At 43.9% G+C, this 11,970-nt stretch overlaps 1 protein-coding gene across 3 annotated transcripts in view; it reads right to left on the reverse strand.

Moving 5' to 3' along the window:
- Window positions 1-7,259, reverse strand: part of LOC133463332 (barrier-to-autointegration factor-like) — an 8,004-nt gene extending 745 nt beyond the window's left edge. The window contains exons 1-4 of one of the 3 annotated variants that reach the window (XM_061744820.1): window positions 7,067-7,259; window positions 6,803-6,903; window positions 5,627-5,712; window positions 122-633 (exon numbers count right to left, since the gene is read on the reverse strand). In XM_061744820.1, the coding sequence (XP_061600804.1) occupies window positions 456-633; window positions 5,627-5,712; window positions 6,803-6,903; window positions 7,067-7,073 (372 nt within the window). In that variant the 5' untranslated portion in view covers window positions 7,074-7,259 and the 3' untranslated portion in view covers window positions 122-455. Of the gene's footprint in view, window positions 634-5,626; window positions 5,713-6,786; window positions 6,904-7,066 lie in introns of all 3 variants that reach the window. The other 2 variants (XM_061744819.1, XM_061744818.1) reach the window with 2 other exon arrangements.
- Window positions 7,260-11,970: the final 4,711 nt, after the last annotated feature.

Consider the following 11,970-nt stretch of genomic DNA (forward strand, 5'->3'; position numbering starts at 1 on the left):
ATGAAGCCCCGGGCCCTCAGATTCTGGCCCAGCGTCTCCCCGATGCCCGGCAGGGCCGTCACCGGCTTGTCCTCCATCGGCTCGTGCACGAAGTCCAGGTATTTCTCAGATATGGTTGCCATTCTGCTGTTTTTCTCTGTCGCTATCAAACAACAACTTCTGATCAGTCAGATAAAATGCAGAGTCGCGGAGCGCGAGTCCTCTGTTCCGCTGCTCTCCGCTCGGTCCCGTTTTAAGCCGGAGGGGTGTGGCTTCAGATCACACCTGTGGGTGGGGTGCGTACCCAGGCCTGGACCGGCCTTGGGAGAACCGGGAGTATTCCCGACACGCTTGTCTAAGATTGGCCTGCTATCCTACCGCCGGCATCTCTCTCTCAATCTTTTCTTTTTGGCACGCCGCCTATCTGACTTTTTAGAGAGAAGTTAGAGAGTCAGGCCCGGCCGATCAGAGGCCACTCAGGCCAGCAGCATGTGAGGAGGGCAAGGTTTGATTGGTTTGTTTCGATTAACACCCGCCCAACAGTCCGTATCAACCAAACAGACAGCACGTGGAGGAAGGTGTGTAGCGATGGGACCAGGAGACAAGAGGGGATAAGGAGACAAGTCCAGACGAGGGGACCAGGAGAATTTTGGCCTGGACAAAAGTGACACCAAGGCTTTTAATAAGAGAACTCTTTTTGGAACCAAAGGGGCCCAGAGCATCAACAGAGTCATTAAAACAGCCGGATGTCCAAACACAGTAACCTCCGGTGTGTCCTAGGTCCATCCATCCAATACAGATGTCCAAGCCACCTCAGCTGACTCCTCTTAATGCGGCTCGACTCCTAGCTCTTCCCGAGTGACCGAACTCCTCACCCTCTCATATCTAAGGGAGCGTCCAGCCACCCTGCGGAGGAAACTCATCACTAAGGGAGGAAACTCATCTCTAAGGAGGAAACTCATCTCTAAGGGAGGAAACTAATCTCCAAGGGAGGAAACTCATCTCTAAGGGAGGAAACTCATAACTAAGGGAGGAAACTCATCACTAAGGAGGAAACTCATCTCTAAGGGAGGAAACTAATCTCCAAGGGAGGAAACTCATCTCTAAGGGAGGAAACTCATCTCTAAGGGAGGAAACTAATCTCTAAGGGAGGAAACTCATCTCTAAGGGAGGAAACTCATCTCTAAGGGAGGAAACTCATCTCTAAGGGAGGAAACTCATCTCTAAGGGAGGAAACTCATCTCTAAGGGAGGAAACTCATCTCTAAGGAGGAAACTCATCTCTAAGGGAGGAAACTCATCTCTAAGGGAGGGAACTCATCTCTAAGGGAGGAAACTAATCTCTAAGGGAGGAAACTCATCTCTAAGGGAGGAAACTCATCTCTAAGGGAGGAAACTCATCTCTAAGGGAGGAAACTCATCTCTAAGGGAGGAAACTCATCTCTAAGGGAGGAAACTCATCTCCAAGGGAGGAAACTCATCTCTAAGGGAGCATCCAGCCCTGCGGAGGAAACTCATCTCGGCCACAATGTATTCGCGATGGGACCTGGACCCCAGACTCAGTGACGCCCCACAGACCTGGGGCCTCATTTATCAACCGTGCGTACGCACAGATGTGTGCGTAAGAACACATGTGTAGGAACGTGTGTAAATTTAAGCACAACTCTGACCATGATTACGCACAAAACCTAGCGGTAGAACAGTGAAACTACAAATAGAACCCATTAAAAGAGTCACAGCGTTCAGCGATCTCAAACTTCACACATGTTCCCCGTTTCCTCCAATTAATAAAATTCTCCATTAGTAATTTAGACAGTTTGAATAATTGGTGTGACAAGCTATAAAAGACAGCTGTGGCAGGACGACCTGAAAAGAAAATACAAGTACCATGGCTTATCTTGCACTGTTTTCAAAGAGCTGATCTGTTAAGTGAGAGACAGAGAGGCTTCTTTCAATCTCACTGTACCCAGGTACTTTGACAATAAAGTATATTCTTCTTCTTCTTCTTCTATTCTCAGCAGGTAGCGCTTCCCCAAAAAACATTGTGATGGATCTATGCCGTGATTTACAACCTATGTTGGAGCAAGAGACCAAACGCACCAAAGCCATCCCAGTCACATCCAGCTCCGTCCACCCTGGGATGTTTGTCCACTGGAACATTTCAGAGAGAGATTGGAGACATGCGGCATTTCGCAGCCGACACTAAGCAGAATCATGCCGGCAGTGTTGGATGCAATAATTTCTTTGGTCCTAATTTACACCCAGTTTCCATACACACATCACCAACAAGTCGAAATTAAACGAGGATTTCACACCATCACCGGATTCCCAAACATAATTGGAGCTATAGATTGCACCCACATCGCCATAAAAGCACCATCACATAATGAATTCAGTTACGTGAACATGAAAGGATTTAATTAAATCCATGCACAAATAATCTGCAATGCAACTATGTCTCTGTTGCCCGTCGTTGCCCGGTGGCCTGCAGGAATGCAACACTCATTTATTCTGCAGAACAGCTCTATTGGTCTTTGCACCTCCAAGCAGGAGCTTTTGACTCCAACCAAATCTTAATTTATATGGATAATCTTCCAAGAAATATATCAAACATGGTCAACATAATTATTTTACTAGCTAAATATCACATACATAAATGCAAATGGAATAACAGCAAACCCTCCATTGTACATCTGAAAAATGAATGTAAACTGTACTTAGCGTCTCTTAAACTGATGCGTGAAAAAAACGCTATTGCCAAAAGCTTATATGAAACGATGTCTTTGTTTCTTAATTTTTATTAATACACTTTCCATAGCTTGTCAGTAAATTTATCTTTTTTTTTGCTCTCAACCCCCCAAAATGTTAAATATCTGTAGATAATTGATTGTTTCGTTTCATGTGCCTTTTATTGTAAACCCTACAGAATTTTGTTCAATAAAGTTTTGTTAAAAAAACAACCTCCTAGCATGAGCTGTTGTTGCTGCCATATATGGTCATTATTTAAGGGATTGTTGCTCCATATATGGTCATTATTAAAGGGATTGTTGCTACCATATATGGTCAATTGGAGGCGTTTCTGAATGTAATGACTGTAACCATGCACGAGCAAGGCAGTTAAGAACAGGTGGGATTTATCATCACTGACTACTTACTAGTGTAGCGGATTTTTTTGTACTTACACACATTCTAAATTTCATTCCTACGACAGAATTTAGAACCTTTTCTACGCACGGTTGATAAATGAGGCCCATGGACCCCAGACTCACTGACCCCCCACAGAGGGACTCGGTCCAATGCCTTACAAAGCGCATGTAAACTGGTTGGGTAAACTCCCATGATCCCTCATCCCCCTGCGGAGGGTCTAGAGCTGGTCCAGTTCACACCGCGGTGATAGATCTGGTGATCAGCATCTGATTAATATAATGGTAAATAATTACCATTAATATTTAAAATTCATGTTTCTGATGTTCTACAACTCACGCAGGATCAGGACATTACTAGGTTTGTTTCTGGTCTCGGTCTTGAACTGAACTGTCTACCCCATTGTCCTGACATGACCAGGGGGGTATTCCAGGAAGCAGGTTTTGTGAAAACTCTGAGTTTGTTAAGCCTGAGATGAGGGAAACCCGGAGTTTTCAGTTCCAGAAAGCGAGTTAACTCAAACTCTGAGTCAGTTACTACGACAACTGAGCCTCTGAACCTAACCTGCTCGCTAGCAGGTTTACTTCCATAAACCCTGAGTTTCTCTCTGTCTCCTGCCTCAGTGGCGTCAATTCAGCCAATGGGCCTTTACAATACACATCTGTTTTCTGCACCACGGACAGCAAGAGCAGAGTTAAAGAGCAGAAAAAGTATCTGACAAACGCAATTTAACTCATTCGGTTCACTTTATTCACTATGTCAGTGCAACAATATCACAGGGATATCCCAGTTTAACTTCAATTCAATTCAATTCAATTCAATTCAATTTTATTTATATAGCGTCTAATACAACAGAGTTGTCTCTAGACGCTTTCCAGAGACCCATACCCAGAACATAAACCCCCGAGCAATTATTACATAAACAATGGCAGGTAAAAACTCCCCTAGTGGGAGAAAAACCTTAAGCCAAACAGTGGCAAGAAAAACTCCCCTTTAGGAGGAAGAAACCTTGACCAGGACCAGGCTCATAAGGGGGGACCCTCCTGCCGAAGACCAGACTGGTGGGTCAGGGACGGCAACAGCACAGCAGGCAGGTGGAAGCAGCAACGGGATGACCGGGGGTGGGGACCACAGGCCAGCACGCAGCTCCCGAAGCTCCGGCCCAATCAGCAAGTCCCAGGTTGGGGTGCAGGGTCGGGGAAAGGTTGAAAAGGGGCAGGGCCAGGGAGAGGAGTCTTGAGGGACGAACCTTCTCCCCCGCCCAAAAGGGGCCGTTACCCTGCCCCTCTCACTCCCACACTGCAGGTTCAGGTGTCCGGCAAAGGATGCTGCAACATGGACAAAAGAGAGAAAAGGGAGGAGAAGGGGGGGCCAGCACAAGAAACCACAGGAGCGACTCTGACACACTAAAGTTTACACTACCTAGAGATTTACCAACACCAGCTAGAGGTTTACTAAACACTAACTATAGGCTTTACTAAACAGAAAGGTTTTAAGTTTGGTTTTAAAGGTGGAGGTGGTGTCAGCCTCCTTAACCCAGATTGGAAGTTGGTTCCATAGTAATTATGCCTGATAGCAGAACGCCCGCCCTCCAAATCTACATTTAGATACTCTAGGAACTACGAGTAAACCTGCACTCTGAGAACGGAGAGCTCTGACAGGAACATAAGGCACTATCAGGTCTTGCAAATAATGCGGAGCTAAGCCGTTTTTGGGCTTTATACGCAAGTAATAAAATTTTAAATTGGATTCTGAATTTTACGGGTAACCAATGGAGCGACGCTAACACTGGAGAGACGTGGTCTCTCCTGCTAATTCCTGTCAGTACTCGTGCTGCTGCATTCTGGATCAGCTGGAGCCTATTCAGCAAATTACTTGGACATCCTGCTAACAACACATTACAGTAATCTAGTCTAGAAGATACAAACGCATGAACTAGTTTTTCTGCATCACTCTGCGAGAGGATTTTCCTAATCTTTGCAATATTACGGAGATGGAAAAAGGCTATTTTACAAACCTGATTGACATATGGTTTAAACGACAAATCCTGATCGAAAATAACACCAAGGTTTCTCACAGTTGCACTGGAAGCCATCGCAACACCATCTAATCCCTTCCTAAGATGCTCTGGACCAAGAATGATAACCTCTGTTTTATCTGAATTTAGAAGCAAGAAATTTCTGGACATCCAGTCCTTGATGTCCCTAAGACATGCCTGAAGTTTAACTAACGGTTCTGTCTCATCCGGCTTCATAGACAAATAGAGCTGCGTATCATCAGCATAACAATGAAAGTGTATGCCGTGATTCTGGATTATACTTCCCAACGGCTGCATGTATAAACTGAACAAGATTGGCCCTAGCACTGAACCCTGCGGAACACCATAACAGACCCTTGACTGTTCTGAAGAAACCTCATGTACATGAACAAACTGGAACCTGTCAGATAGGTATGATTTAAACCAACATAGAGCTGTCCCTTTAATCCCAACAACATGCTCTAACCTGTGCAGTAAAATGCCATGATCTATAGTGTCAAAAGCAGCACTGAGGTCCAGTAGAACCAGTATGGACACTAATCCCTTATCTGACTTCAAACAGTTAAAGTCCAAATGCAAAAAGGAGAGGGAGGAGCAGAAGAGAGAAAGAGAGAGAGAGTAAAAAAAAAGTCAAATATTTCCCTTAAACAGATTTATATGAGGGTAGGGTGATTTGATATATCAGGACATTACTAGGTTTGTTTCTGGTCTCGGTCTTGAACTGAACTGTTTTCCTGATATGATCTCCCCATTCCTTCACTCCCTCCCCTCACTGTCAAACCTTCGTATATCAGCATCTGTCCTCCTGTGGTTCATGTCTGAACTCGCAGGAAGATTATTTGTTTTTTTTTTAACCCAAAGTGTCATGGTTTCTCAGGATGCTTTCAGACCTGTGGCCCGTTTGTTTTGTTCCAATTAAGGGGCTAAATCGATACAGTTGTTTCGTTTCTCGTTTGTGGGGTTTGTGTTCACAAGAAAACCGTCTGTAGCTTCAAAGCTGTTAACAAATGAACCAACTGTTCACTGATTGGTCAGGAATGAACATGGAATGAGTTTCCTCTTCCATACCCCAGGATAAACAACGAACCCCTTTCACAGAGAGGGTGCAAAGGCGGATTTATGGTTCCGCGCTACACCTACGCAGATCTTATATTTTACTCTCTAAATCTGCATCTAAGTTTGTATATGCATCCATGTTCCAGTATATGCATATATTCTGTATCCATTCTTCAATCCATTACCTTATACCTGTATCAAATACTTTGATATCAGTTACATCAGCCATGCTTCATTATCCTCTTCTAGCTTTTTCTAGCTCTTTAAGGTCTCTTATCATCCTAGCCTGTGAACCTTCTTGTTCTCTTATCCATACGTTGCCATTTCGGGTCCATGTTGCTGTGATTTTTTTTCTGTTTTCTTAACATCATTGCTTCTTGTGTGATGTCCCCATTTTCTTTTGTTAAGTGTTTGTTTAAGTCTACATTAGTATTCTTTGCTTGCATTAATAAATCATTCCTCTGCTTTCTACTGATGAATCTTATGATGATAGCAAGTTTTGTCTTCTCTGTCTTTCTTGGTAATGTGTGACAAACAGAAATAGCATCATTTGAATGTTTATGTGCTTACTGTGCAGAATGCCCACCACTTGTTGCTCCAATGTCAGCAGTTCTTCCTGTGGGGCGTCTTCTGTAGTCTCCAAGTTTGCAGTAGCTCGAGCATATGTGCGGTGTCGAGTTTCCAGACCTGTTAATACAGAATCGTCTCTTTTTGTGTATTGTTCCAGTTCATCCACCCTCAGCTCCAGCACAGTTATCTTTCTGTCTTTCTCTATTAGCATGGCTTTCAATTTTTTTTTACCTCCCTCCAATTAGTCGTTCCTGCTTTGATGTGGGTTTTGTCAGCTCACCTGACATGAAGGTTAGAGATCTTTAATCTCTTCCAGATCGTAGTTGTTATGTCTTTGTCCCGTGTACGGTTTCTTCCGTTCAGTATTCCTTCTTCACCAGCCGCTGGCAATTGGATGGGAAGAAGAATTGTAGTGTGTTAAGGGCTCCTCGGCGTCCCCACCAGCGTGTCTCCTCACCCGCGTCTCACCGGCGTCTCACTGGTGTCTCAACGTCGTCGCTCGCTCCTCCACCCATCTTTGGGAAGATAAAATCTTCCCCAAATAGTACTGCTTGTTTGTGGAAGTTAGATAACGTCACAGGAAGCTTAGATACTTTAAAATCACATTTAAGCAATAGATTTTATTAAATAGTTTTTTTAGGAATATGGTACCATATAGATTGAGGATGAGAGATGCATTCTTTCAACCATTTCACTCTAAAAGTTGCAACAACCGATTCAAATTCCATGGCTCTTAAACCACCATCATATTCTCTGACTAGTTGCGATTTACGTAGATAATGGGTTTTCTTTCTCCATATGAAGTTAAATATCAAGGAGTGAGGATTTTATTGCTTTTGGAGAGGTGTATAGAGAATGGCAAGGGTAGATAAGTCTTGAAAACCCTTCTGTTTTGGCAAAAAGTCTCGTGAGAGCCAATGATTAGAAGAATTTTGAATAGCTTTCAATCTGGGAGTAATATTCAAATAATTTCTAATAGAAAATAAATAAATATATCTTTTGTTATTACTAAACCGAGGTATTTGGGCTAATTTTTAACTAGGATATTAGCTATGTTGTCACTAGCAGAGCAGGCGGGGGGTAGAGGGGCCCACTGCTGCATGGGGACCCACCCCGAAGTGGGGGAAAAAAAAAGTGTGCTGAATAATAATAAGGAAAGTTGGACGAGGCGGGAGTTTTCCCCGAGGCCGCCGCAACATGGTCATCCGCCATTTTCTGGAAGGTGCGACTGGTTATCCTTCGAGCAAAGAACCGGACTTTTTCGCAGCAGAGACACGGACGACAACGGCTGTCGTCAGGACGTTCGTGTGGGTGAGGACGGAACGAGCAGATGAGTGGAGGCCAGGAGACGAGGACGTGTCTGGACGTGTCTGGAAATGTTGGAGGCCTTTGTCTGGCTACATGTTACTTCTTCATTGAGAGGTTGCATGAGTACTTCAAAGTCCAGTCAAATTTTACCTGTATAGCAGATAAACACGGCTGAGCTGCAACCAAAGTGCTTCACAGAAAGTGCTTCAAAGCGAAGACATAAAAAAGGGACAAGAAAAGGGCTAAGAGATCAAATCTGAAAAAGACAATATAAATAGACATTAATTAAAAGCAAGGGAAAAAAGGTGGGTCTTTAACTGAAATTCAAAAATATGCAGAGACTGGGCCGCCCTGATGTGGAGGGAGGAGGGAGGAGGGGAGGGAGTTCCAGAGTCTGGAGGCCACAGCCAAGGCTCTGTCCCAGTTATAGTACCAGTAGTACCAGTTATAGTACCAGTAGTACCAGTTATAGTACCAGTAGTACCAGTTATGGTACCAGTAGTACCAGAGTCTGGGGGCCACAGCGAAGGCTCTGTCCCCCCTGGTTTTCAGCCTGGTCCTGGGCACTTCCAACAACAGTTGGTCAGCTGACCGGAGAGCTCTAGATGGGATGTGGTGGTGGAGAATATCAGACAGGTATGTGGAGAATCTCAGACAGGTATGTGGGGGCCAGGAGGCCGTGGAGGGATTTGTAAACGGTCAGGAGAAGTTTGAAATGAATACGGTAGCGGATGGGGAGCCAGTGGAGTGATGCCAGGACCGGGGTGATGTGATCTCACTTCTTTGTGTAAGTAAGGAGTCGAGCGAGTTTTGAATTAACTGCAGGCGTCGGAGTTGGGATTGGTCGATGCCGGTGTATAGGCAGTAGTCCAGTTGTGAAGTGACGAACGCATGGATGACTCTCTCCAGATCACTCTGTGGCAGGAAGGCTTTGGCCTTGGCAATAGTTCTCAAGTGGAAGCGAGGCCGGCTCTACGCAGGGGCAAGAGGGGGCAGAGCCCCCTTAAATAAATGTGTTGCCCCCTCAAATCAAAATTTTAGAAGTTGAGAAAGCACATTTTAATATACTCACAAAATTAATATACATTACAAGTTGACAAAATTATCTGCAGTAGCGGAAAAATCCGCCGAAAACGGGGCACACACGGCACAGTGTTGGCTTCCCTCTCATCTCTCTGTCCCTCCGCAGCACACACGCACGCACACACCCCTCAGCCCTCAGTAAACATCCAATCACTGTTGCAGTATGCAAATGAGCCCAGACGTAACCTGACAGTGTAGTGTCAGGTTTCAGCACGGCCACGGAGTGGGTTAGACTTCGAAGAAACAGCAGCGTTATTGAGAAGTCTATCACAAATAACTTGGACATGGATGAGTTTGTGAGAGTTTTTGCAAAGGGAAACAGGAGACTGCTGTTGTAGAGTGGAGTGGAGAGAAAAAAGAAGAGTGGAGAGGAGTGAGAGAAATGAGAGAGGAGAGGAGAGAAAGGAGTTTTTTGAGCTGTTAAGCTGCCAAAAAAAAAAAAAAAAATGTTCTACTGTATATCTGTTGTGTTTTATAAATTTGTTTGAGAAGATTTTTTATTATTATTCATAAGACTACCTATCAGTTTTGTAAATATTGACTATAGTCTGTGAAGTCCTACTTTAGGTTAACATATATTTGAGAATTAGGCCATCCAGTTAAGATAAATGTTGTTGGTTGATAAAATCTGGATGAAGGATGTTTTATTTTATTTTATTTTATTCATTTATTTTTTATTTATTTTATTTTTATTTTTCAGTTTCCCCCCCTGAGGGAATGAATGAATGAATTATTTTATTTTCGTGTCCGGACATTTAAATGACCCATCCCTCATGGGATTACAAACACACATTAATTACATAAAAAAATAAAAAATACAAAAAGAATACACCCACAGAAATACCGACCCACATGCACGCAGCCCCCCCATACCCAAGTCCATAATTAGATCATATAACTCACTCCACAACAGCCAGTACCAACCCTTACAATAATAATATGCAGTCCATGTCACAGAGAAACACACACAAATTGAGGATTTTATCCCATATAAATTACCTTTCTCCTTCTATCCCAGGCTTTAAATAAAAATTCAGAAAAAACAAAAATATTTTCAAAAAGATATTCAATTAAAACGCCTTCCTCCATACTTAACAGATCTAAATCAGGATTATAAATTCTTTCAAACAAAACGTGACGTAAATCATGATATAAAGGACAATATAAAAGAAAATGAATTTCACTCTCCACCACATTTAATTCACAGTACTGACATATTCTCTTTTCTTCAGGTTCACCTCTATATCTTCCTGTTTCAATATGCAGGGGTAATATACCACACCTTAACTGTGCACAGAGTGATCTCTTACTTTTAGCCAGATTATAATTAACATATTTTTCACATTCGTACTTTTTCTTAAATAAACAATAAGTTTGCAGTTTTGGCTTCTGCAGGATTTCTTTTACCCATAGTTGTGCATATTTAGACTGAATATGGTCATGAAATTCCTCTATCACTACCTTTTTCATTTGAAAATAATGTTCTTCAAGTCCTCCCTCTACTAATAAATCAAGTATTTCTGAGGCCCATTCACCACCAACTGAAAAATCCCAAAGAAAAACTTAGGGATTGCCACCTTATTGTGGTCAGGGGGTTTGCGTGCCTCAGTGACCTTAAGAGCTATACCAGCAGGAGCTTAGTCTTCAGGTGGGACACCCAAGTTGGACAGGTCTGAAGGTAGAGGCCTGACAAAGTGCAATCCGCTTCTCCAGGTTGGGGTTGGACACATAGCAAAAGACCCATTTCAATGAAGAAAGCATCGTTACTATAAGCACAGAAAAAAAAGTGGTGGAGCATGATGTGTACACATGATGCCCCCTTCACATTTCTGACTGCCCCCTCATATATGCATGCCTAGAACCGGCCCTGGGTGGAAGAAGCTTTTACGAACGACTGCACTGACCTGCTGCTCAAACTTAAAGGCATTGTCGAAAATCACGCCCAGATTTCTGACAGTGGGCTGGATGTTAGAGGCGAGAGGGCCCAGGGCATTGATAGAGAAGGCTGGAGAGGTTTTTCCAAAATCAATGGTCTTGGTCTTGCTCTCGTTGAGGTTGAGGAAGTTTCTGCCCATCCATGCTTTGATGTCAGCCAGACAGTCAAGCAGTGGATGGAGTGCAGCATCAGCCCTGAGGGGGAGATACAGCTGGACATCATCTGCATAACAGTGGAAGGAGATGTTGTGGTTAGTTATGATTTCCCCTAGGGGTAGAACGTACAGCAGGAAGAGGATGGGGCCTAGTATGGAGCCTTGAGGGACCCCGCAGGTGAGGGGGGCAGCAGACGAGATGGAATCACCAAGCTGTATAGCAAAGCTTCTGTTGGCCCGGTAGGACTGAAAAAATGTCAGGGCTGTGCCTTTGATGCCTACACGATGCTCTAGCCAAGACAGCAGGTGTTAGTGTTAAAGCAAGTTTGGAAAATGGGTAAACAAGTCGGGAGCACAAAAGAGAAAAGATCAAGAGCAGAGGAAGAATGTGGTGGCCTTGTGTTTCTCCCTGAAAAAAATGATTTTGATCAACACCAGTTCCTCCAACTCAACCACACTCAGCCAGACTGCAGCGACTGCCCACGCAGCGGATGAGAGGGGAAGGGAGGGAGCTGACAGCGGCGGGGATGAGCTTGAGGAGACAGCTCAACCCTCCACCTCCACAACATCCAGTCTGAATGAGAGAGAGGTGGAGGCTGGCAGTGGGGACTAAGTAAGTGTGGATGACGGCGCAACCCCCCCTTCAGTCTAATCAATCATATATTGATTTAAAACTCCACATCAAAGAACAGTACCCAACTGA

This window comes from Cololabis saira, chromosome 17 (genome assembly GCF_033807715.1).
Source record: "Cololabis saira isolate AMF1-May2022 chromosome 17, fColSai1.1, whole genome shotgun sequence".
Lineage (NCBI taxonomy): Eukaryota > Metazoa > Chordata > Actinopteri > Beloniformes > Belonidae > Cololabis > Cololabis saira.